The sequence below is a fragment of the Alligator mississippiensis genome, chromosome 5 (genome assembly GCF_030867095.1).
Source record: "Alligator mississippiensis isolate rAllMis1 chromosome 5, rAllMis1, whole genome shotgun sequence".
Classification (NCBI taxonomy): domain Eukaryota; kingdom Metazoa; phylum Chordata; order Crocodylia; family Alligatoridae; genus Alligator; species Alligator mississippiensis.
Genome location: NC_081828.1, coordinates 100,873,432 through 100,900,685, shown reverse-complemented (window position 1 = coordinate 100,900,685; position 27,254 = coordinate 100,873,432). Strand labels below are relative to the sequence as shown.

The 27,254-nt window shown below is 43.5% G+C and overlaps 1 protein-coding gene across 5 annotated transcripts in view; it reads left to right on the top strand.

Moving 5' to 3' along the window:
* The window catches only part of MYO10 (myosin X), a 325,103-nt gene that overhangs the window by 116,454 nt on the left and 181,395 nt on the right, over positions 1 to 27,254 (top strand). For 4 of the 5 annotated variants that reach the window (XM_059728622.1, XM_059728626.1, XM_059728625.1 and 1 more), the window contains one exon: positions 4,871 to 5,029. In XM_059728622.1, the coding sequence (XP_059584605.1) occupies positions 4,871 to 5,029 (159 nt within the window). Of the gene's footprint in view, positions 1 to 4,870; positions 5,030 to 11,327; positions 11,367 to 27,254 lie in introns of those variants that run through there. The other variant, XM_059728624.1, reaches the window with a different exon arrangement.

The following is a 27,254-nucleotide window of genomic DNA, read 5'->3' as shown; positions in this document are numbered from 1 at the left end:
GAATAACTTCAATAAAAAATTCAGGGAATTTATTGGTGAAAATCAGTAAATACTGAAAACATGGAATGCTAGCTATTAATTACTTAAATATATTGCACATAAACAATAGGCACTAGGAAACTAGTGGAGACTTAGTGTTCTTTTAAGAGCATCACAGAAATTATTTTAATTATTATAATATGCTTCAAACTCATACCTTTTCTTTTTACTTGCCATATAATACATCACTCCTAGGTAGATTAAAAAAATATTTTCACTCAATACTTGTACTCTCAAATGGCTTACTTCAAACGGCATGGATGTGTGTAATTCATAGAAATGCAGCTAATAACAGAAGCAGCTGATAACTGCTTTTAGGCAACAAAGTACAGTACTGCTTTGCTGAAGCAGCAGTATTTTGGAATAGAAAGAATTAGGGATCTTCTCTCCCACCCTTTTCGTTTTGATTACACCCGTCATCTCAGCCTTCTGATTTTGATGCTTCCCTTCTCAGGTGCCTGTCATAAATTAATTTGTCCCAGCAACAGTTCTATATACCACACCCCTTTCACAAGAAAGCTCCTTCTGCTATCCAGCTGAGTGTCACTTCTGCGCAACACTTACCTTTGTTTTCATCTCTGTACAGGGTTTCTCAAGGCTTTTCAGTGTGAACTGAGCCATAATAGAGAGAATATCTTCAAAATCTCTCAGCCTCAATTAAATATAGCATAGTACAACATCCCTATAATAGCAGCAATTATGTTTCTGCAAGGGAATTTCTAGGGGAATATGGTATTTGTTCTAGTACAGTGAACAAACGCAGGCTTACTGCATATCCTTGTGCATTCACTGCAAGGACATGCACATCACTGCTAGATGTCCTTTTGATCATTACGCTTAAAAATATATTCCTTGAGAGATGCTTGCTTTCATTCCTCAAGATCATTGCAGTGTTTCTTATCTATGTGTTCCTTCAAAATTCAGATATAATTTTTACCTCCACATGCAGAACTAAATTATTTTCTGGGGAAGCCAGACAGAGGTGAGTTTTTGGGGCATTTGTACTTACTTTTCTTGTAAGGTTCTATGAGGTAAGGACAGAATATTATACTTGCTTTGTTTAATCTCACCTGTTTTGTTTTGCTTTCTCAGCTTTCTGTTAATCTATGAATTTCTTGTTGGAATGTTGGCATTTACCCAATTAACCCTTCTCATCTGTTTTAGCAGGATTTTATTTCTGAGAGGCCTGATTTACCAGCCTGTAATTACCAGATTCCAGTCTTTCCCTTTTCTTTAAAACTGATACGAAACCAATTATTTTCCACTCAGGTGTGTTTCTTTTTCAGCCATTTAGTAGTTCATAGGGAGTTTAGGAGTGTCCTTTAATTCCTTTAGAATCCTGGAGCACTCATTTATTTTTCTTTGAAACGCTTTGTTTCCCTTTGGACTGAAGTTGAGGAATACCACTTTCTGACCTTTTTTGTTTTATTTTTGGTGTCCTTTTCATGGCCCTATATGTATGCAGGGGAGTTGACAAGCATTTCTGAAGTACAACTGTCCTTACCCACTGGGTATCCTTTGCCTTTCTTTAAAGGGACCTGTTTTCTTGTTTATTTACAGACCATCTGTTTTTCCTTCTGTTGTGGCTTGTTTTTTTCTATCTGCTATTTTCACTTTTAAAGACTGGACTTTAATTGTATTTCAGGTTGGCTTCTGCCCTCCTTCCATAGTGACTTCCAGGCTGCTGCTTTTTTTTTTGTTTTGCATAACCTTTCTTCTTTCATTCATAATCTTCCTTAGTGTTGAGGACACTTTAAATGATCTTTTGGGTATATTTATATCTTGAAAGGAAAGAAGTTTTGCTGAATCCTCATTTAGTGTTGTCTTACACAGGAAGGTTGGAAGGAGATTTATTTTCCATAACTCTCCACTAACAATGCTTGGTGGACAGAGGCTTCCAGGTTATGCATTTTGCTGACGTTTATTCATTTAAAGTTAAGACGCCCACTTGCTTATCTTTTCCCCGTTTTCACAAATACTGTCGGATCACTGTTTCTTGTGACTACAGTATCTCATGTCCTGGCCTCCTGATTAGATCAGCAGTCCCTTAAACTTGTATGGATTTAAGTTTGCTTAAGTCGTTAAAAAAAAATCTCCCACTTTCTCTCCCGCTCATAATTAACAAATCATTGGTCATTCTGTTTGTGTCTGTGAGCTGCCTGCCTTCCTAGAAAATATCAAGGAATTTAAAATCCCTTAAAAATCCTGTTAGGAATGATTTTGTCAGTTTTCCCCTGCTCTGTCTATATGACATATATTCACAGGAAGGCAGGTGGTGTGTTTTGGCTTCCTAGCCTTCCTAAACTGAACATGCTCTATTATAGTTTCATCTTTTTGCTCTCTGATTATGCTCCCTACAGTTTGCTCATTTCTCATACCTCCTATCCTAGCTTTCTTGATTAGTCCCCACCTAAAAGTCTCCCACATCTCCACTCCTTCCCCCACACAAAATACCCTCTTCTTTTAACCTAGTCTGGAGACCCTTTCCTTTTACACTATGCTTCTTGCATTTGGAAATATACACTTTGATTGATTTGATATGTGATTTGCTCCATTTCCAGACCTGGTTTGTTTTTGTGGAATAGTCTTGGTAATTTTTTAATATGGCTTTCAGACAAAGGTTTTTTTAGCTTTTAGTGTTTTGTAGCCTGGCTCACCCGCTTCATGATTTAAATACACAGTTCTCTCCCACCCACTGTCACTTCGTGTTTCAATATATTACCCATCTATTAACCTCCTTCCCTTTCTTTCCCTCAGATATCTTTAGTGCCTTGGTCAAATACTTTTTCATTGTGGCTTTTCATTCAAAAAGAATTCAAAGAATTCTTCTTCACTGTTTGTTCCAGTATGAATAATAGCTAGTGGCTTTTCTGATGATTAAAATGTCCTGATGCTTAAAAATAAATAAATAAATAAAATAAAAAAAAATAATAAAAAGCCCTGCACTCACCGGCTGCTGCAGTGACCGTTGGGGCTCGTGGCAGAGCCCCCCATGCAGTGCAGGGCAGTGGGGGGCAGCAGAGATGGCCCCCCCACCTGGCAGGAGTCTGGGAGTGTGGGGCTTCTTCTTTTTTTTTTTTTAAGAGCCGGCACACTGGGGCCGGGTAGAGCAGTCATTGACCAGGCTGGGAAAGTGGGTGGGGGTTGGGGGGCGCTCAGGGGGACTGGGGGAGCAGGCAGGGGATAAGGCTTGGCTGGGGTCCCCCCATGTTCCCCTCCAGTCCCCCCGCCCCTTACTTACCAGCACAGAGTCTGGGTCCAGCTCCCAGTAGTGGGAAGTGGGGACTGCCCAGATCTCCAGAGCTCTCTGAATCAATTTGGAGAGCTTTTGAATTGATTCGGACCTTTTTATTGGTCTCCCGATTCAGTTTGGAGATTCAGCCACTGAATTGGGCCGAATGTCCTCCAAATTTAATCAGCACCCAAAGCTTCTCGCAGCCCTAATAAATAGCAACTTCTGTAACCACAAAAATATTTTCTGTAGCGGTTAGGATCTGGGGATCTAAATTAACAGAGAATCAGGAGGCTGAGTTGTGAGGCAGTGGTCTATTAATTGCCAGTGATTTTGCCATAGGAATGCAGGACAGTCCATTTAACTGATTACACATTTAAGCTTCTTTTGTGAAAATTTTGGGACAGTTGTATAGGATGCATGCATTCACCTTGGTCATAAGCACTCTTATTCTGTTTTGTACAGTAAATTTTCATCTGTCCTAGATGAGTTCTCGAAAAGTTTCTGGTAGCATGGGCTGTTTAATCCAGGAGTTATTTCACTTTATTCTCTTAAATACCTTTTAAAGACCTCAGTGAGGGTTGGACCAAGCCCATAAGTACTTGCTCTGACAAGCAGGGTTGAATCAACAGGGTTTTTATTTCTCTAAACTGAAGTATCCTCTAAAAGACTTTTCCTTTTCAGGGTTTTTGGTTGTAGAGACCAGCAGAGATTCCCTATGCCTGGTTAAGGGCCACTACGCCCAAAAGCTTGCTTTTGCCCAAAAACTTTTTTTCAGCTACTCAGTTGGTCTAATAAAAGATATTGCATCCTTTCCTTTCCAGGGTATTTTCCTTGAAGTAAACAGACTGACTTCAGGATTCCATTTACCAGGGGAAAAAGTCATTGCTAAATAGTGCAATGTGCAGTGAACTACAGGTCTCTGATCAGTCATTATGTCACTGGTTTTCAGCCCATGACTTGAAAGCGACATGTTACTGATGAGGGACTTTAGAAAATTAAAAACAGAGGTTGACAGAGAGATGTTACCTGTAGCATGTTACTTAATTGATACTATTGTTCATAGGTCACCATGAAGAAGTTTGTAGAAAGTGAAAGTTATCATAGGGCAGGCCTACATAGGATAGGCGTGTGTAACTTATGCATGATATAAGTCAGGGATGGCAAACATCTTGCCCAGATGGCTCCTGGAGGGGCTATGAATTTGGGTGTAGGGCAGTTGGTGTGAGTGCTAACCCCCATGGCTCCCAGAGCCAATATATTTGTCCTGCTACCAAATTCTGGGATGTGGAACCCAGTTGGGGACTTGTTTTGGCATTAGTGGCCTGTGTAATCCCCCATGACTTTCTGAGCTGACACCGCAGTTTGCCTCTTCAGTGGAGGTGGGTCTGGATCCAGCCCACAAAGGGGCTCTGCAGTCCAGATCTGCCCTAGTGGGCAAATGAGTTTGACACCTTTGATGTATGGTATAAAGCAAGACATAAATGACACTGAGGTTCTCATCCTCACACGAATGTATTTCACCTCTCTATTCACTTTACTAGCTTGAATTCTTGTGTAGCAATGCAACCTTTAACATGCTGTCATTTCCTTCTTCAGGTATTCACTTACAAACAGAGTACAATCACACACCAAAAAGTTACAGCTATGCATCAAGCAAGTGTGGAGACTGTGGAAGACATGGCTGCATTGGTCGACCTCCATGAGGGCTCCATCATGCACAACTTATTCCAGCGCTATCAGCAAGATAAAATCTATGTGAGTGTGTGTTTGTTTTAAAAGGAACTTTACATGAAAAACATCTTGTGATGTGGATGATTTTTTTTTTGACAAGCAACAATATTTGTCACTCATTTAGTACCTCCTACCTCAAAAGAATCCCGCAGTGCTTCCATATTTTATATAACAGGCAGTGTATTTCAGCATCCATGTCCAGGGGCCTTTCCACCAGCAACGCGTGGAGGGGAATTTTGTCTCTAAGAACCCCCAAGGAGTTTACAAACAGATGTGAAAAGTACAGTGAATTTTTCAGTGTTCGCATAGATCAGGCAGGATACTGATTTTTAAAGTGTTGCTTTTTTTATTTCTTGTTATGATGGGTTGTGAGCAATGGTGCAGTTTTTTTTCCTAATATATTGTAGGAGTCATTCAGATATTTGTCATCAAGAAAGCAATATGGCAGTCTTTCTTGTGTATTGAGACTTCAGTTATGGGGGAATTTCGCTGGACCCATCCCCATTTGTCTGCCTGGGAATGGGTAATCATGATTCACAGATTGGGAATTCATCTCCAAGAATTTTTGGACAGAGTCAAGAGCTCACATTTTGGAGACAGTGCCTTTGTTCAGCACCTCTGAGATAAGGCCATTAGTCTACATAAGATTTTGTTTTTCTTAACTTTGTATTGCAGATTTTTGGCTAATAATTTTCCTGGTATTTAAATAATTTCACTTTTCAGCACAGATGCCTAACCCAATCTAGCGTCCTTGCGAGCAGTTTATAGAAAACAGCATTTGCTTCTCTAGGCTTTTTGTTTATACTTCATTTTCATTTTTAATGTAGTATAATAGAAAAAAGCTGACATTTTAATACTTTAGCTTAAACTTTTTTCCCAGTTTGCTAGAATAGCCAGCATATTGTTATTTTCTGTTAAGTTTCATTTATTAAATTAATCCAATTTACTTATCTGTAAACGTACTGTTAAAAACAAAGTAAAAACTGCCTCTTTTAGGATTCTAGCATCAGTCATGAAGCAGGAAACGACGCCAATCTGTATTTGTTCCTTTGTACTACACCACTGTGTTGAGAATCTTAAATTTTGAGGATTTTACTACTGTTTGTAAGACCTTCCTTGTAGTTGTTTCCGTGCCCCCCCAGTGCAAAAACAGCTAATGAACCTTTTTATTTTTTTTTAAAGAATCTATAGAAGAAAGTTAGTTTGCATGAACAGCTCTATGCATTTATAGTAAATAAAAGAAATTCATAGTTTCATAGTAGTTAGGGGTCAGAAGGGACCTGAATAGATCATCTAGTCTAACCCCCTGCCACTGGTTCGAGCACTTGCTGGGATCACACAACCCCAGACAGGTGTTCATCCAACCTCTTTTTGAATTTACCCAAGGTTGGAGCAAGGACCACTTCCCTAGGAAGTTGGTTCCAGATCCTAGCTACCCTCACAATGAAATAGTGCCTCCTAATCTCTAACCTGAACCTGTTCTCCAGCAGCTTCTGTCCATTGTTCCTCATCACCCCAGGTGCTGCTGGGGGGAATAGGACCCTTCCTATTTGCTGCTGATCTCCCCTAACGAGTTTGTAGGCAGCCACCAAATCCCCCCTCAGCCTCCGCTTGCTGAGGCTGAACAGGTTCAGGTCCCTCAGCCTCTCCTCATAGGGCCTGCCCTGTTGCCCTCTAACCAAGCGGGTGGCCCTCCTCTGAACCCTCTCAAGGCAGGCCACATCCTTCTTAAAGTGCGGTGCCCAGAACTGGACACAATACTCCAATTGAGGCCAGACCAGTGTCTCGTAGAGGGGGAGTATCACCTCTCTGGACTGGCTTGAGATGCATCTTTAGATGCACGACAAGGTGCGGTTGGGCTTTGCTGGTTGCGGTCTGGCATTGGCGGCTCATGTTCATCTTGGAGTCAATAATGACTCCAAGATCCCTTTCCGCCTCTGTGCTCACAAGGGAGGAGCTCCTCAGCTTGTATGTATGCTGTGGATTCCTTCTCTCCCGGTGCAGCACCCTGCATTTATCTACATTGAAGCCCATCCTATTACCATCCGCCCGCTTCTGTAGTCTGTCTAAGTCTAATTGCAGCCTCTCTCTCCCTTCGAGCATGCCTACCACTCCCCATATCTTGGTGTTATCGGCAAACTTGGACACCGTGTTTTCCACCACCTTGTCCAAGTCGCTGATGAAGATGTTGAACAGTGTAGGCCTGTCACGGCGGGGTCCTACCGGAGGGCCGTGATCTCCTTAAGGCCCCCTTCCTCCGTGCCAAGTTGGCCCAAGGGCACCCTCTGATTCTCGCCCACCACGTCTTTGATGTTTAAATAAGTTTGGGAGGCTGCCTTACGCCCTCTTGGTCACTTCTCGGTGTTGATTCAGACCCCGTGGTTTCCTGGACCCCTTATGGGTTCTGCTCTACCATGGGTGCTTCCCGGGCACTCTAACCTTATGGGCTATGCGTGGCTCCTGCCACCCCAATACCACGCCCCAAGCCTTGCAGGTGGAATAGACGTTTTTCTGTCAGGTCTACACTCGCCCTCTCTCGGGGCACTCTCAGTAACGCTGCCCTTCTCTCCGGGGCCTCCTCCACAATGCTGCCCCTTTTCGGTAACACTGCCCCCTTCTCTGGGGCTCCTCAGTACTGCTGCCCTCTCTTCGGGCCTTCTCAGTACTGCTGCCCCCTCCTGGGGCTCTCCATGCCCACACTGGGGCTTCTCAGTAATGCCCCCTCTCTGGGGCTCGCCATGCCTGCACTGGGGCTTCTCAGTAATGCCCCCTCTCTGGGGCTGGGGTCTATGCACCCTGTACTCAGCGCCCTTACTGGTGCTGGGGTCCCCACACTGCTGTGGGTCACCTATGAGGCCTCTACCAACCCCTAATAGCCTCACCCAAACCACCGGTGATACAACAACAAAGCAAAACATAAGCCCCTAGGCTATAACTTAAAGCCACCTGGCTGAAACCACATTGCTCAAATGTCCCAGAGCTGCCATCCTTTACCCGGCATGGGCTGTACCTGCGGTTCTCGCATCTTTGCTCAGGGAGCTTCTTTCTCTCCAGCTGCTGGCAGGGAACTGCCCCTGGCCTCCGGCCTGTGATTTATATAGGAGCCAGGCCCTGCCCCTTTCAGTCAGCTGACCTCCTGGTTGCCCTGGCAACCCACAGCTGGGCTCCTTATACCCTGCCAGGGCTCTTTCCTCAGCAGTTTCCCCTCTTTAGGAACAGGGCACCTTAGTGCCCTGTGACAAGGCCCCAGGACCGAGCCCTGGGGGACCCCACTGTTCACATCCCACCAGGTCGAGTACGACCCGTCCACCACCACTCTCTGGTTGTGCCCCATCAGTCAATTAAGGCAGCATTTCAGTTTTATACTGGATTTATAGATAGAACTAGGTACAAGAAATAAATCAGTAATGTTGCCTAGAAAAATATTCGATCAGTAGACGGGTTTAGTCTGAATTGCAACCTTTCTTTCCTGGTAAAGGGTACAATGCTGTTGTAAAGACTCGAGACCTATGCCTGTGTGACTAGAGATGCTCCAGTTGGTTTATCTGCCTGCATTTTGCTAGATCCTGGAATGTTGAACACGAGGGAGGGGGACCGCAGTATAAATTCCTGCACAGATTTCTGCACCATTACTTGTGATACAGCATCTTTCATTTACTGATGCTGCTCCTTGTTCCTGTAGTTGATTTTACTGTTTCATTTTATAGGAACAGATCTCATGAAATTCTAAGTGGTTCAACTGATATCATGCTGTTCAGGTATGAAAAAGCATTGCTTCCCCCCGTCTCTGCCATGGCTAGCCTACTCCTGTAGTGCAGAGGTAGTGTGGTAGTAGGGAAGGGCCCTGGGGCAGAGGCACAGAAAAAAGTAAAAGGAGCCAGCTTGAAACGTTTTTGCATAGGTGATGGTCACAGCCATGGTATAATGAGGACAATTTATAAAGTGAATACTGTCTAGGGCTGTTTAACCACTGAAGACAGTTCAGAGATGGGTTGATGGGATAAAGCCAAAAATGTTATTAAGGGAAAAGTCTTTTGGATTAGATTCAATTTTACATTTGTCAAATATACAGCTGAGAGAATGAGTTCCATGGTCATTCTACCTTTGAACCTAACTGTTTCTTGTACAGGATAGACAATGAACCTCTCACACATGCACTGAAGTTCTTTGTACAAGTGGCAGAAGCATCCATAACTTTCCTACATAGTTTTTCTCAGGCACTGGTTCACCCAGCTCCCTCCTCCTCTCATTAACACAGTTGAATAGCTGAGAGAAGCACAGTGCCATGTGGGAAGATGAGAACGGACTGTGTCTATCTAAGCACAGTTCTCTTCCCAACTCCTTCCTGGGGTGAGAAGGCTTTGTATCCTTCTTAGCAGAAGCTGCTTTTTATGTGGTCCTTAGGTTGTGATGTTACTGAAAATCTTACTTTTTTTCTTCTAGAAAAATGTACCTTTTGTATGGTCATCCAGTAAAATGAAATGGCTAAAACTTTGAAAAATCTGGCATAGAAATTTTAAGTACTAGAAATATATTCAAGTGTGATTCTTTAAAAAATGGGGAGGAGGGCAGTGGAAACAATTTTTCTGGCTCACCTGAGTTTAGGAAGTAGCTTTTTATTCTTAATAGAGTGCAGTGTATTGATCTGTATTTCCCTATTAGAATATTCATATTGATATACCAGAGTGCTTTGAAAAGAAATACAATCCGGTACATTCTTTATGGAAAAGATTGCCTAGATCATCTGTGAAATTGCAGAGGAGAATACATGCACATAATATAACTTAGTGAGGAAAAAATGAAAAACTGTTGCTTTCCACTGAAGACATTTTAAACATAACCATTTTCCATTGATAGTCCATATAACCAGAGCGTTCATCTTTCTTGTATTGCTCTTATTCCTGGAGAGAAGACTTATGTAAACATCTGAAGATTTATCTAACAGTTCAATTTGCATTTTTCTTCAACTGTTTACACCTTTTATATTTGTTTGGTGTAAATGCATCTTTCCCCTAAACCTTCCACTATGTCCTTATTATCATAAAGATGTATGCTATGGGTGCTAAAGCTTATCAGGCTCCTCAGCAACTTGTCTTGCCACAGCCAGTAACTCCAGCAGTGAAGGCCAGTACAAAGCATGTGCTTTATTATTTTTCCTTTCATGCAGGGGCATGCTGGCCTATTGGATGGGTTGTATTTGAAGACAAGGAACCTGTCTGACTTTGCATTTGGTATTCTGAGGTTGCTAACAATGTTCAGCATGCAGATGGCTTTAAAAAAATGCTAGTGTTAGCAACCAAATGCTAAACAGGGACATACATTACATTAAGGTGCCTATGTTTGAGAATGTGACATCCTGGCAAAACGGTCACTCTTAAGAGTAAGCCAGCACTGTGTACATGATGATAAAATAGGCAGCTAAAGGATACAATTTCTGCTTCAGTAAAATGTTCAGTTCCAAAAGTAGAAGTGTCAGCCAGTTCAGTGGTGTATGGTGGTTGGTCTTGATGCTATATCAAAGGGAGACTTGTCCCTAAACACTGTCACTACTTTGGTCACTTTTACTTAAGTACACATCATAGAGGAGACAAGGTCAGTCTTGGGGAAGACACCATAAACCACATCAGTTAGTGTGGACCCAATGACAGGACTTTTAAATTATGGTGTGTGGGGCTGGCTCCAAAGAAGCTCCCTCTCTTGTCCCGGCCATGGGAGTGGTTAGTTACTGGTCCAGGTATACAAATTTTGGAGGGGAGAACAAGGTAAGGACCCCATTAAGTGAGAGGAGAGCAAAAAAATAAAATTAACAGGCAATCTTGCTTAATCATGGCCACTCATTTATGCTATAGTATTCAGTGTCTGAGGTGTCCCTGTATGACTTTGCTGTTCAAACACAGCCCAGAAACTTCATTTTTTTTCTTTTGAATTAGGCTGTGCAACACTGAGTAGCTAGCCCTTGCTTTTAAAGTGGCTCTTTCTTTGAAGATTGCAATTTTCAAGGTGCTGTGGAGTCTATCTCCACCCAAATGGTATATGGACCCCCTTTTCAGGTTATTAGAAATAGCCTCTTTTTTGACTGGATGTTTCATGCTGAGAATTGGGGAACTTATTTTGGCAGCAATCTGCTGCTTTGGATTTGCAGCTCGAGCCCGTATATAATTTTCCCAGTTCAGGATACCTGGATTAAAATACTAAGTGGATTTCCCCTCCTTTTCCTAAGGCAGTACCAAGCTGCAGTTTATCTGTCATAGCTGCAAACCCTCATGTGAATCGACTGAGAGGTCTCTGTCCAGCAGGTCAAATAGGTGCCTCAAACTTGGCAGATGGTCAGTCTGTCATGTGCTTCCAGAAAAGGGAGAAGGTGAGCAAAATGGATTATTTTTTACGCCCAAATTAAGGCTGCAGCTGCCTATTGATGTTTGCACGTGTGTGTGTGTGTGTGCGTGCATGTGTGTGTGTGTATCTAGATTATATACATATAGGCTGCTTGCAGACATTTTAAAAAAAACAAAAAGACCCCCCCCCAAAAAAAACACTTTACCAGAAGAAGCAGCAGGGTAGTTCAGTCCAGCTCTGCAGTATCTGTATAGACCGGGCACCTCAGTGTGACTTTGGCACTTTTATCTAAAGCTGAGATTGGTTAAATTGGCTATTAGATAAAAGTGCCAAAAAGCTCCATTAAAGCATCCGATCTATACAGATGTTGGGTGAACTGGGTTCAACTAACACAATGTCTTGTCTGGGCATGTTCTGAGCTCGGCATGAGAGCGTAATGAGTTTAAAGTACAGCGTTGTTTTGCTTGGTGTTTTGTTTCTTTTTAATGTCTGCAAACAGCCATAAATATTTTGTACCAAGGATTTGGATGCATAGCACTGCATCAACTAGTTCCACATCAGATGGAACTGGTGATTAGAAGCTCTGTTGTCATAACTTTTTCTTGCCTTCACCTTTTTTCCCCCTTTATTTATTTCCCTTTTGATGAAGACGCCTATGGTGGGCCAGTAGGGGGTGCTTCTGTGCTGAGCCATCCACCTCACAGCACCGAACCACCTTCCAGGCTCTCAGTGCCTCCCTGGGTGCATCTCATATCTGGCCGACCCCCTTCCTGGGGCACACCTGCTAGCCTGGGATAGTGCCGCCACCACCCAGGGTCTGGCCTGATCCTGGCATTGTGCCCCCTAGGAAACACAGGCCTAGTAGTCCTTGAGGGTACTCAACCCACTTCAAGAACTTGGGGTGCTTCCCTCAGTCTGAAGCACAAATAGTGGTCTCCCTTAGTCAGCCGAACCAAGGGGACCCCAAGGCATAATCTAGATCCACTCCCAATAAGTCTCCCATTCTAGGTATAAAGGAGAACTTTATTGGTTCCAAGGAGTAGGCTTGGAATAGGGTACAGAGTAGAGCAATATCAGAGAAATCCCATAGAGCAAACAGGGTGGCTGGGTAGCCTTTGATCACGCATTGGAGTTACTGCAAGCTATATATCTAGTTAGATCTCAGGTAGCTTACTCGCGAGTATCATCCAGAGGCAGGTGGAGATTCCCTCTGGAGGCAGGCAGTTCATTGATCATGAGTTTCAAGAGAGAGAGCAAGTTTCAGATTGTCCAGCTTCTCTCTCTTGAGTTTTTTCATCACGGCTACTTCTCCTCCTCCTCCTGGACAGTCCTTAACTAATATAGCCCTTATGACCTCATGTACCTGGTCCAATGGAAGCTAGCACCTGTTGGCTGCTAGCCAACCAATTTGAAATGCATCACTGGTTTCTGGGTAGACTGGCAGGGTCTCTAGCCCTCTCCCAGTCAGGTTGGCATTGCTTAGAACAATAAGCCCCTCACCGAGGTATGTGATGCCAGTCACGTAGGCTTAGAGGGAGCAGGTTTCCCCACTCCCTCAGTAATGTATCCCAACTCAGGTTACCTAAAGTGATGGGATGTCTACCCTCTGAAGGGCCCATGTTAACCAAATTGTCATAGAGCAGAGTTTTTGGGGAGAGACAGAGGTGGCATTCTGCCACAAAGCCAGTGTGAGATAATTTTGGATAAGATGGCAAAGTCACCTCTAATTTTAAAATATGAATCTGGCTGCTGCTTGATTGTTTGTGCTATCTGTGAACATCTCAAGGACTTTGTTGTGATCCAGGAGTACTTATGTGCTTCTAAATACAAATATTATAATCAGATTTAACTCTCTATGTGAACCAGAAATAATTTGGCCATCTAGTTGCAGAGTGTTTTTCTCTCTCTCTAATTCACAAAAATTTCCTGAAGGTGTATTGGTTGATTCTGGTATAACACTGATTGATAGTGTAATGAACTAGCTTGCTTTCTTTTCCAAATGCTGCCTAGAGATTGGGAACGCTTAATCATCCAGGTCAGTAGATTTATTCTATTTATTCTGTTTAGGTTTTCCAAAGTTCCCATCGCTATGGGTTTTGGTAAACAGAATTTCCAGAGGCACTTGTCATTAAGCAGGGATTGGCAACATTTTCCACCTGGTGGCTGGGAAGGCTCAGCTCAGCTCAGCTCAGGGTTGCATCCTAGGAACCAACCATTTCCTCTGCTTCCCCTTGCCCCCAGGCTGCAGTGTGTAACAAGAACTCCCCCTCCACTGGAGCCATGATATCTAGCTATGACACAGCACAAGGAGAGCCCCTGCTGCTGAATATGGCCAGAGCCACACCTTGATGGGCTAGATGCAAAGGTTCCACAGGATGGATCTTGCCCATGGGACGTAGGTTGTGGACCCCTGCCATAAAATCTACCAAGGTTTTTATGACTAAAATCCATCAGAATTTGTGCAGTTACAGACCAGGGGAAACTGATGTATATGCCTATTATGGTATAAAATAGTAAAAACATTCTTCTGCAGTGATTATTTTAATAAAACCAGTATTTAATGACAGGTAAGGCACTCCACTGCTGTCCCATAGCATCTGCCCAAATACACAGGAATTGGAGACATTAGGGGGAATGGAGGACATGGTGAAAAACAACAGCTTACAAAATGTAAATCTACAGTGATTTTATGGAAAAGTTTAGATATCTTCATCAGGGGAGGAAACTTTTCCAGACTGGTTCTGGTGTTTTAGCAAGTCAGAGACCAAAGATAAATCAAAACAGAAAAAGTCCCAGTTAAACAGGGTGTGTACATACACAAATAGGGAACAGGACATGGAGAAAATTAAATGCTTCTATACACATGCTAGAAGTTTAATAAGAGAGGATAGGTGAATTAGAATGCTTGGAATTAAATGATAATATTGTGCTAATATGAAACTTGGTGGTAGGATAAAAATCAATGGGACACCGTAATAACATGGTACCAGTTCTATAGGAATGATGGAGTAGATCATGCTGGGGGCAGGAGAGTGGCATAAATATTATGCCATAGGAAATTTAACTGAAATAAAAGGTACCATTGAATTTCTGTAACTAGAAATTCCATACCGAACTCAGAAGAGTATTGTATTGGGGCTGCACTATCAACCACTAGATCAGGATAGTAACAGTGATTAAAATTTTGCAGATTAGAGAACCTAGTAGAGAATTAGGAGATTAGAGAATTCTGTATCAGCAGGATAAATAATTCATAATGGGTGACTTACCCAGTCTAAGTGAGGAAAAGTTAAATGCTTCTTTGGGGCATGATACAGAGATAGCCGCATAAATGACCACTTTGTAGAACAAGTTCTGAGACCCATAGGAGAAGAATGAATTTTTTTTTTAATCCTTGTAAATGCACAGGATCTAGTTCAAGCATTACCTGAGCCTGTAAAGATGACTGTGATGTCATCTAATTGAACCTCTTTGAAGCCCAAAAGACTTCTACTGCAATAGTTAACTTCATAAGAAGGTAAGCTACATAAAAATGAAGAAACCAGAAGAAGGAAGGAAAACACAAGGATCAACTGCCAAGGAGGTAAAATGCCTAAGAAGCATGCCTAAGAGGATGTTTAAAAGTACTGTATTAGAGGCTCAGATTAAATGAAAATCAAAAAAAGATACCAAACTGTTCTCAAAATCCAATGCAGCTAGCTAGTAGTTGAAGATGCTGTTTAGGGCCTTTTACAGACATTCAGCTTCTCCTGGGAGAGTCACTGCTTTCCCAGGAGAAACCACAAGCGTACAGATATTAAGGCTTTTTGTCCCAGAGTAAAAATGGCCACTCCAAGACAAAAAATTATGTGTTAACAATTAGGGTTAAATCATTCCCAGAAGAGTTTCTCCTGGTAAAGCAAATGTCTGTACATATCATGCTAGTCCTCCAGCATCCCCCTCTGCCCCCCATGGTTACAGTATGGCAGTTGCTGGACTCTGTTACTTCAGCAGGGAGCAGAACTTGCCCCCCTCACAATCCCTGCATTGTGCTACAGGGAAGCATAGGCTGACCATGGACAATCTTATCATCCAGTTGGGTATTCCCTATGTACTACTGTCATGTGTCTCTTGGCTTCTCCCTGGCAGCACTGTATCAGCACTGCAAGCTTTCTATTCTCAGAGCCTCAGCATTCAAATGTGTGTGTACACATCTCTGGATAAGTTTCTCTACTAGGAGAACAAACCTGGGAGAATTATCCCAGATTATTTCCTAGGATGACCCCTGGAGGGGATCTCTCTTGGGTTATTTGGGACCAAAGCCCCAAATGGCCTATCTAACCTATAGACAGAAGTATGGTAAGAACTGCCATGAGCTGGTGTCAGTCACATAATGACTTTAAATGCAACAAGACATGGTCCAAATAATGAAAGGCATCAAAAGCCATCATACAAAAAAGGAAATGGCACATAAACTCTGGTAAATCAATTGCAGAACCATATAAGATGGACCAGAAAAGAATTAGGAATATCTCAACAATGGCATAAAAATGAAAACATTCATATACCTGGCAATAAATAACTTTTATGGTCAAGCTGGTTGCTATACTCTCTCTCTGAACATCACTTACTCTTCCTTCCCTTTGACTTCCCAATTTGCTCTGCAGCAATGCTTCTTTTACCTAAGCCAAAGATTCCTGTAATGCCCCAAACTATGGTAGGGTCTGCTCATCAAGGGAGTTACTACTAGGACCATTGTGACAAGACATTGGGACGTGCTGAGTTTTGAGGCACATGAGGGTATCAGCCTGAATAACCCAGCCTGACTTAGCTGGGCTCTGTTAACCTGTATGCTTGTGTCTGAATGCATTTTATTGTTGCCCTGATTAACTGAGGTCAAGGCACATGAGGGAGGCCTGTCAATGCTGAATAATCCAGCCTGGCTCAGGTATGTCCTGTTAATCTGTGTGTGTATGTGCGTGTATGTGTTTGACTGACTCAGTGGTTGGAGGAACTCAGCCCTATTGAACCCGAGTCCTGCAAGATGGCTCCATTGGGGGTGAGGACTTGCAGAAGGGAGAGATACAGCTCCATACACAGGAAACACAAGTAATACAAGCAGCACGTTGATAGAATTACAGAGACCCCAGAAATGTATCCCTAATAAATGAGCACACCCCAAAGTGACAGGCAAATCTGGTAACAGGAATGCAATCTCTATGATTCATACTCAGTGTTGGTCTCTGAATAGGCCTTACCATGGAAGAAAGATCTTGGATTCATTGTGTGGATTCTGTAAAAGTATCAGCTCACAGTTCAGTGAAAGACAAATAATGTTAGGAATCATTTGGCAAGGTATTGAGAATGAATTATGCCACTTGAATCTGAAGAATGCTGATATTTTGAAAACTACTTGGAGTTCTAGTCACCCTATTTCAGAAAGGATATACTGTAACTAGATGACATACAGGGAGAGCAGCAAAGATGATTAGGGGTATGGAAGAGCTTCCATATCAAGGAGGGGTGGGGAAGGCTATGACCCTTCAGTTTTGGTAAGAGACAACTGAGGGAGTATGATTGTTGTCCATAAAATCAATTCTATCTCAAAATGCAGTGACTTTGGGGAGTGGGGGAGACCTGATTAAATTAACAGAAGGCAGATTTAGAACAAACATAAGGAAGTACTTCTTACACAACTAATAGGTGAGACTTGTTGCCACAGGTCACTGTGGAAGCCAACACCATAGCTGGTCTTAAGAAGAGATTGAATATATCTATGGAAGACAGGTATCTCAAAGGCTCTTAAACATAACAATTAGGGTGGTAACCAGCTGCTGTTGGCTGGGAAGGTATGAAAGGGGAAGGATTGCTCTACCTAGGCCCTGTTTCATATGCTATTCTTCTAATACATTGTTTACTTACAACTGTCTGGGACATTGCACTGAGTTAGGTGGCCCTTTGGTTTTGCCCAGTATAGCAGTTTTTGTTTCATTATACTTAGAGTCCTGAACAGCTGCTCATGCTGTCAGTCCAGCTGTTTGCCCAAATTCCACTAAAATTGATGTCATTCCAGAGGAAAAGTTGGTTAATTTGGAGGTAAAATTCTTTTGAGGTCAGAAACACTCTTTTGTGTCAGGCATCAGTTGAATTGGCGCCTCTGTCAGACATTTACAGTAGGTGTGCCTTCTTTAGGCATTAGTTGGCCATGTCCTTAGTTCCTCTCCACAGATTCCTAGAATTAAATTAATTCTTTAGTGTAAAGCCTGTCAAACTCCTTTGTTGTCCACTTTATTTGCAGAATGCAACGTTCCTTCCAAGCCAATAGTTCTGCTGTTCCCCTCCATTGGCACGCAGCATTCTGGCATAGTCCCAATTTAGCAGTCACTCTCCATGGTGAGACTCAAATGGCATCAAACAGTCATTAAGGGAATTGCTGTCTATTCCATGGCTACACTTAAGCCTTGTATGTTAGAGACTTATTAGCTTTCATTAGCAGAAGCTTACTTCATCAGATGCTAAGGGTGAGAGCTGTTGACAAAAGAATTGGATGGCTTGTAATGGGGCACTTGCTGTAGCATCACTCAGCAGGGCACAGTGAACAAGTGTCTTTGCCAGTTGTTCAGGTCTACACAGAATGGTAACAGGGCAGTTTCATAGATTTCATAGACATTAGGGCTGGAAGGGACCTTGAAGATCAAGTCCAGCACCCTGCCCCAGGGGCAGGAAGTCAGCTAGGGTCAAAGGATCCCAGCAAGATAAGCTGTTAAAACAGTCCATGAAATATGTTCAAACAGATCTATTTCCCCAAATAATTGGCACTATCTACTCATGTGCTGTGCAGCATTTTGAAAATATAGTTCAAAGAGAACTGTCACAAAACATTAATTACTCCTTCCATTTTCCATTTTTTACTACTGAGCAAGATTAGAACATTTTTTTAAAAACCCACTGCGTAGATCATTGTCCACAGAGATTTAAATAGAATTCTGGTGGTCTTTCTTTTAGTTTATCACAGTTTCTAATGGCAATTGAATTGCGTGGATAACAGTTGTTTTCCAAAGATTCATTACTAGTAGTTCTTTTTTATTCAGCCTTTGTTAATGTATATTAGTATATGATTTTATTTTTGAGAATCAGACTAGCAGTCAAAAATTGTCGGTTTTTGTTATCAAACATAAGAATGTTTTCATAAGGATTTCTTAACACTTCTTGGCTACAGGTAAAGAAAGTTAAATTCTGTGAGAATGCTCAGTAGACATTTACCAGGCTTGGTATAAAAATATTAATCTAATTTATTCTCCTTTCTGGAGGAGATGGACATTTTACTGCTCCATGGAGGCTTGATATAAGATGTTAGCAATTGCATGCGACTTTCAGCGTAGGCTAGAATCAAAATGGGAACTGCCCAAAATATTCTGACAAGTGAATTACATTTTTCCACTTGGAAAATGGGAGACCAGCTATCTTGCTTTAGTTTGCAAAATGTTTTACTCTTTGTAGGTCATGACCCTGCTGCATCTGTCTCTCTCAAATGTTCTCCATCCCCATCACATCTGACATCTCATAAACAAGAATATTTTAATTATCACAACAGATCTGTGAAAAGGGAATGCTGTTATCCTTATCTTGCCAATAGAGACCTGAGGTGCAAAGACTACTATGAAAATGAAAAATAAGACAAATATGTGATTTCCGAGCCCCTTGACCCAAACTAGTGTATAAGAAAAGTTCTGTTTGTCTCCCATACAGGACCTGGGTAACAAGGCAGGATAATGGGTTGGTAAAAGTTACGATTTCTTTTGTTCTGTGCCATGATTTTTGTCTACTTCGATCTTTGACCCCAGTCTTTTTTCCCAGCTAGAATAGTGGTAGGAAAGGGCCACTTTAGAACTGTTAGGAAATGTCTTCAGTTTTGGATTCATACCTCCCTTGGAAACATTTACCTGCTTGCATTCATAACTCTCTAACTTTCTGAAGTAATGCCTGCATACTAAGATATTGAAAAATGATGCTACTGTTGGATTGACTTCACTGCAGCGGTGCATCCAATCAGTACACAGGTTCGGTTTATTTATCCGCGTGCATGTGTATGTGGAAATGAAATTTCTAAAGCATAACTGGAAAATCCTTTTTATTAAATGTCTCTTCCCCCTCCCCACCATCTTCATGTCAGTTATATTCTGATTTTTGTGTATCTCAAAGCTATTTGTAAATACAGGTTTCCCTCACCAACTGCTGGGGTTAGGTTGCTGAAAGTTCCCGTGGTTGGCAAGACAAAAGGCTTACGGAAAAAAGGGCAGGTGGTGGGTTGATATGCAGCCACGGAAAACCTTAGTTACTCAAAATTGTATACTGTGGTAGCCAAAATAGTATATAGAATATTAAGCATGGATATTCAAAACCATTGTTGGTGAGGGAAACCTGTACTTCTTTTGTGGATTATTACAAGCAACTTCACACCAAGAACAAGTTTGGAAACTGTTTTTCCAACCCTAAATTGTTTATCTGTATGATTTAGTGGCATAGTGTTTCCTATTGTTTACAGTTTGCATCATGCTGTTCAATTCTAACAGTTATACAGCTATAGTAGGAATTGTTTTACTTCCCAAAATATATACTCAAGGAATTAGTCACTTGTGTCAAAACTATATTACTAGGAAGTGAAATTTTCAAGAGTTCATTGAAGGGATTTGGGCTTTGCAGAGTTTGACAGTAGGCTTGCAAAGCATGATTTGCAGCTTTAGTAGATGTGTCCAAATTTACTTGTCAAGGATTTAGCCCGTGTGCTGGTATCAGCTTGATCAAGACAAGACATGCTAGTGTGTGCTCAGGGTGCTGGATGTGCTGTGCTTTTATTGAGTTGTTGAGGGTTATCCTGTTCTTGATGCCAGCAGTAGGTCCCAGTATCATCTATGTGCAGCATGCCCTGAATGCTTCTGTAAATTGCACCCACAGAGCTTATTCTACCAACTAAACTGGAAGAGTTTGTCTTGTGAATTACATAGAATGAAAGCCTCAAAGTTGGAGTGAGGATTTTTGAGTTGGAACTCAACCTTGCTTACATGGGCAGGCAGTTATAGAGACCAATTGTTAATAAAGCATGATAGTTGAAGGGCAAGCAAAACTGTGATACTAGTGTCTCAGAAGTGCAATAAGACTGTTAGGGAACTTTGAGATAACTGTCTTGACCTCCAGTGGATATGATTCAAACTCCAAAGCTTTTGCAGTGTGTCTGTCCCCACCATGTGTATAGGAGTGAGGCAGCAGGTTTTAAATGTAAGCCAAACTTCATGCAGTTGACTTGATAACCTGAGTATAATATAAGTCTTTTATGGCTGCTGTTCATCAGCATAAATGGGACAGCATTTCTTAGTCTGCCCCCTTTTTAAAAAAAGGATATAACAGTATGATCTTTCAATTAGTCTCAGATTTTTTCCCCTCTCATGCTCATTCATGTTTCCTTCTAAAAGCAACTACAGCCCAATGATTCCATGTAAAAGTAGAGCTTGGCTGTTAATGTTGTTCATACATTTTCCCTTAGTGCAGGCTTCTACATACAGTTTTCTTACAAAACAGGTCAGTACTCGTAGTCAGGTGTTTGCCTTCTTACATGACAGACTGGATTTCAATATGGAACTGAGTTGGACCATAATTAGCCTGGTTTGGGATTTTTTAATTTAGTTATTCTTTTGCATGCTTTGATTATACAACACACAAAGCTACTTTTTCATACAAGCACCAAAACATTAATGAACCAGGAAGAACATGGACAATGGCTCTAGCCATTGAGTGCAAGTGAGTACCAGGATTGGCTCTCTTGGGGCCTTTGTTAGGAAATTACACAGGACCATACACTTTGCATATATATTAAACAATTAAGATATTCTCTAAAATCAAAAAAGCACAGAGAAATGGATTGGTGTTAAGTCAGGGGGCATGTATGAGGGCAGAGAAATTTGCTCCAGGACATTGTGCTTGTGCTAGTATTCTTTATACTTTCTAAGCCTGAAAAATTTAATGCCTTCACATCCTGCACTTTTGGAATATTACAGACTCACACATGTTCAAAGTGAGGAAAGCCAAGCTTATTTTGAAAGATCAAACTGCTTGTTTAAAAGATGACTAAAGAATACATCTTCTCTATAGCAGAAATGAAGGCAGATTCCACTCCAAACAATAGGCATGTATAGGGAGCAGGCCAGTATATTGACTCAGTCCCTTGGCGTATACAGTAAGAGGGACAGATGGAGACAAACCATCTCTCACTAGCTATGAAAATATATATGACTGAGCAGCAGAAAGGATAGCTTATGGATATAATAGGACTTAGATTCTTTATACTGATGGGAATGTTGCCCCGTGGGGTCAGGCCAACTCTCAAGATCCTAATATTGCGCTGTTAGACAGGAGGGCGTGACACATTTGCACATATACAAACACACAGATCAATTAGGTGCATACACATACACACTACCAGCTCAGGCACATACACATCCAAACCAGCCTAGGCACATGCATACCTATCACCAACTCAAGCACATACACTATACACCCCAAAAGTTAGACCCAGATCACTAATTCATATATCATGCACACAATGACATATATATACACACACACCAGTTCAAACACATACAACCCACCTACACGTACACACAGGTAAGTTCCTAACTTGGATGGTACAGTGTGTATGTATGTGCTTGGGGTACCTGGGATACTTGGGGGAAGGTTCACGTGAGAGAGAGAGAGTTAAAATGTAGGGAATGAAAGTTGCCAGAACCAGGATTAGAACTGGTGAATTACAGAGAAGCTGGCTGAAGAATTGAGACTTGGGTTTACTTAAGGTAGACTGGGGCTGGAAACTGAGGCAGACAGCTGAGATATTGGGGAGGGGGGGGGGTGCAGATAACTGGTGGCAAGGAGGAGACAGCCAGGAAAGAAACTGAGGCAGAAACCTGGTTGCTCAGGGGAGAAGGAAAAGGCAGTGGGGATAAGACAGTGGCAAAGAAACAGGGGGTTTGGAGGCATAGAGGAGCTCAGGACAGGTGTTGGAGGTGGCAGTGAGCCAGAAGCGCTAGAGGGAGAAATGAGACAGAAGTTAGAGGGGCGAGGAGCAGAGATTGAAGCAGGGCCAAACCATAGTAAAGCAAAACCCAACTTAGGGTTCCAAATAACAGTTTTATTACACAGACAATGCACTACACAGCCCCATAAAGTTATTGGTTATCACACACACACAAGCACTCACAATGGCAGCAGGGGAAAGAGACTCAGTGGAAGGGTTGGAGTCCAGGTAGGGAAGAGAAGCAGAGTCCAAGTCCTTTGTTGAAGAGGGGGTGGGGGGTGATAGCTCCCTATCCAGGCTGGAAAGGAGTCCTTGTCCAGTAGGTGTTGTCCAAAGTGGGGTTGCCGGCAGGGCCTCTGGGTGGATAGGTGGTGTGGCATGGTGCTGGTCCAGATGGAGAGGGCGTCCCACTGGGTCTGTCTTTACTGCCCCTTTTTATAGGAGCAGACCTTTCATAGACATTAGGGCTGGAAGGGACCTCGGAAGATCATCGAGTTCAGCCCCCTGCCCAAAGGGCAGGAAGTCAGCTGGGTTCATAGGATCCCAGCAAGATGAGCATCCAGTTTGCTCTTGAAGGTGTTCAATGTAGGCGCTTGAACCACCTCCGGTGGCAGGCTGTTCCAGACCTTGGGGGCTCGGACAGTAAAGAAATTCTTCCTTAAGAAGGATCTTAAGGAATTCTTCCTTAAGAAGACTAGGGTCACCTTGTGTGACCCTAGTGACAGGAGGCATGCCCAGGCAAGGGTCAGCCCCTGGCGTACTGAGCATGTGTGTTCCATGCAGGGATGTGCAGTTTCAGGTGTCTGTAATGGTGGGGTACAATGGTCGAGCTGCTGGTTCTGCAGGGTCTTTTGTCTTTCAAATGCTGGGTTCCTGTCTCTGTTCCTGGGTGAGGTCCGTGGTTCTTGGATGAATCAATGTGAGGTGATGGCCCAGTTGTTACAGGCCGTTCAGTAGAGCCTTGCTACCATTGTATTTCAGTCATTCCCAATCACTCTCATTCATCCCGGAACCAATTTACATGGGAGGGATACGTGAATCATACAGTTGCAACACAGGGGATGCCCGGGCAGAGGATGCAAGACACAGACTTGACATACAAAATGGAAACTTGACATTACTTTGGTTCACTTACAAACACAGGTCTAAATCGTACAATATCCATATGAAACAATAAAAATCAATACGAAAATGATAATAATACAATATACAACAGTAAGAATCAATACAAACCTAATAATAATACAATATAAAACAGTGGATATCCAAAACCAAAAACTTGCTACCAAAATAAAAATGTTAAAGCTTATCCTAAATCTGAGCTTGTTTATGCTTGTCTGTAGGGAATAGAGAGGGAGAGAAAAAAAAGCCAGAAATAATTGGGGAAGGGAAGGGAATGCATATTTATCGTGTGTGTGTGTGTGTGTGTCTGTGTATTAAAAAAGAAAAACTGGGGGTTTTGCTGCAGTAAAACCTCTTGACATTAATGCAGCCAGGTTTTTTCTAAGGATTTCCTGTGTAAATAACAGCACTGACTGCCATGTCAAGGGGTATTTAATTTTACCAACACTTCCTTACATTGTTTCTTTTTTTGTGGTCTCTCTTTTTTCCTCCTCCTCTTTTCTGTGCCTGGGTTTCTCATGCTGAGTTACTTCAGGGCCCTCTAGGCACTTCTTACAGTCTGCTCTTGTTTGCTGTTGCTCAGACTCTGGATCTGTAATAAACTCTCTTTCTTTGTGGATGCCGTAGCAATTTGGAGGATCTACAGAAGTACAACTATCCTGATCTCTGGGTGATTTTAATGAATGGCCGCTGACTTGTCCTCGTACATGTTGAATGCATGTCAGACTAGGATCCCTGATCATCAACAGTCAAATCAGATTCTTCAGCCTCCCCCTGGGAGGCTGGGGTTTGGAGAATGGAAAATCAGAACAGTACTCAGAGGCAGCTTTAAAAAGGGGACAAAGGGCAATTTGGAGGGACTTGCTTTATGCAGAGGAGAGGAACAGGTGACTTACTTTTTATAGCAGTAGGATCCTCATTTAACTGGGGCCAACCAAGGAAGGGAGGGGGTAGGAGGAGGAGAGACTAGCCATATGTAGATTGCAAAATTACTGAAAGATATTGGTAGCCTCAGACATGGTTCATGGCTCCATGCAGTTTGCCTTCTGCACTGAAAACAGTTTAGCTGCATTAGCAGGTCACTGCAAGCTGGCTAATTAGCCTTAATTTAGTTGCCTGTAGCGTTGTGTGGAGATGACTACAGTCCTACAATTTCAGGGTGTTGGTTGCCATACAGGATTGGACTGAAAAGGGCTGCAGCAAGTGCGGGCACTTATGCCTGCTTTAGGTGTATCAGGTAACTAATTCAGACAGGAGCAAGTGATTGTGTCTCAGGTCTTCTTGGTCTGACCCCACATGAGGCAAATGGGGCAGTTTCACCCCACTGCAGTAGTGGTGGTTGTAGTGCTGTATCACCTCTGAAAGGCTGTCCCCCAGGGTTCCACAATATCCTAGTTGAGAACCACTGTACTAGTTAAAGTAAAAAATTGTTGGGTTTTAGACTTTTCACTGAGTCTGTGTGTCTTTTTGCTTTAGCTATCACATGCCCATAAAGAAATAAACTTGAAAGTCCAGAAGCCCCACAATATTAGAGCTCTGGGAAGTGGTGAGGATCCTAATGGAGCAGTACTGATTTTGGTGGTCTTTGGCAGTGTTGCAAGAAATAAAGGGAAAAGTTAGGGGAACCTACTGAAACCATGGGAAGCTTAGGCAAGCATAAATTGAGCATGTTTGGCTGGGTGAATGTCTAACTGGGAAAGTGCTACCAGAGCTCTGAGAGTTGCCTCTGAGTGGCTCCCCTTGCGCACACAAACAAAAATATGTGAACATTTCCCTCTCTTCTTCTAATCCTGTTAGTAGGAAGAAGTTTAATGTTTCTGTATTTTTAAAATGGGATTAAAATACAATGTTATAGGGTTTGATTTTGCTTTTGTTGCTGAGCTGTGCTTGACAAAGAAGGAGCTGGTTGATAGTCAAGAGGTTGCTTTCGGTTTGTCATCAAGGGTAGGGACAGAGGTTAAACACAAACTGGTTTAAGAGATCAGAAACTAATTTAAACCTGTAACAGAACAGAAGTTCAGTGCACATAAACTTCAAAATGGCCAAAACTGTTGAGATAAACCTGGTTGGATGTAGTAAGACTTAACTGATTTGGCTTAAACTGGTTTATGGAACTTCTATCCCAGACCCCTTCCTGGTTTAAGTTAAACCGGAGTCCCCCAGCATCCCAGCATGCCCTGCAGCCCTGGGGGGGACTGTGCTGCCTGCTTCAGAGAGCAGGGCTGGCCCCGCCCCTCTGCTCTCCAGTTGGGGTAGGGGCAGGAGAGATGCCAGCTCCCCTAAGATGAAGGAGGCAGGGAAGTGGTTTATTCCCCCCTTCCTCCCTTGTCCTACCAGCACGGACCTGTCGGGCATTTCTCCGCTTGCTGCTCCAGCAGTGGGGGTGTGGCCATCTCCCTGTCCCACTGGCACAAACCCAAGCCAAGGTCCACCTGGTGCTTCCTCCTCACTGCAGCAGTGGCAGGGGTGCAGCCAGAGGCTGGCTGACATGGCCCCCTGAGGCAGAGAGGGTGTGGGGGTGTTTACTCCTCCCTCTGTCCCCAGAGGACTGTAGCCAGGATCTGCTAGCATCAACCTCTGCTGCTGCCAATTGCTGCCTGTGCGGGGCGAGCAGTGGGGTAAGCCCTCTCCCAGCCCCCTCTGCCAGATGCTGGAGGGAGGGGGAATAACTCCCCTCCCTGTCACCTTGCCTAAGGGGGTAATGACGGCTGGCCTCTGGCCATGCCCCCACCCTTGCCACTGGAGCGGCGAGGGGGCAGGGCCTTTCATGGGGACAGCACCCCGTCATGGTGTCCTGGGCAGTGCAAGCCTCTTCCTGGCAGGGGGGCTGTGCTGTGGGTGGGGTGGTCAGAGCTGTCACAGACTGCATGGGGTGAGCGTTGGCAGTGTTAGGGAGGGCTTGGGGGGCTGTGGCCACCCCTATGAGGCCTGGTGCCACTATTCATCCCACACAGCCTGTGGCAGCTCTGACCGCCCTACCCACAGCGCATCCCCTTCCTTCAACCTGGAAGAGACTTGTGCTGCCTGGACACCATGGCAGGGGGTGCTGCCCCCCATCATGGTCCCTGCCTCCTCACTGCTCAAGTGTCAGGGGCACAGCCAGAGGCCAGCTGGCACGTCCCCCTTAGGAGAGGGGACAAGGAGGGGAGTTATTTCCCCGTTCCCTCCGGCATCTGGTGGAGGGGGCAGGGAGGGAGCTTATTCCGCCACTTGCCCCCCTCAGGGAATGATTGGCGATGGTGGTAGTCAGGGCTGGCAGACCCTGGCTACGGTTCCCCGGGGCAGAGGGGGGAATAAATTCCCTCCTGGTCCCCTCTGTCTCAGGGGGCCATGCCAGCCAGCATCTGACTGCACCCTTACCCCTGCCACTGTTGCAGTGAGGTGGAAGCACCAGGGGGACCCCGGCTCGGGTCCGTGCCAGTGGGACAGGGTGGGGGCCTGGCCAGTTCACTCCAGGCTACTACCCGGGCTTTTCACCCCCCCCGCCTGCACCCCCCAGCTTCCTTGCAGCCAAGGGCATGCTCTAGTGCCCCCAGGTTTCTGGCCTTGGTCACTACAGGCATGTTCCTGCATTTCCTGAATGTCTATTCATTTGCAAATTGCTTCAATCTAGCCAGGTTAGACTAAGATTATTGAATCAATTCAGGCTCTGGCTTTTTGAATGTCTGTCCCTAGCCCAGGTGGAGCAGATGCCTACAGCACAACAGAGAATGTAGCCCATAAAGCCTGGAACAGGAGAGCTTGAGA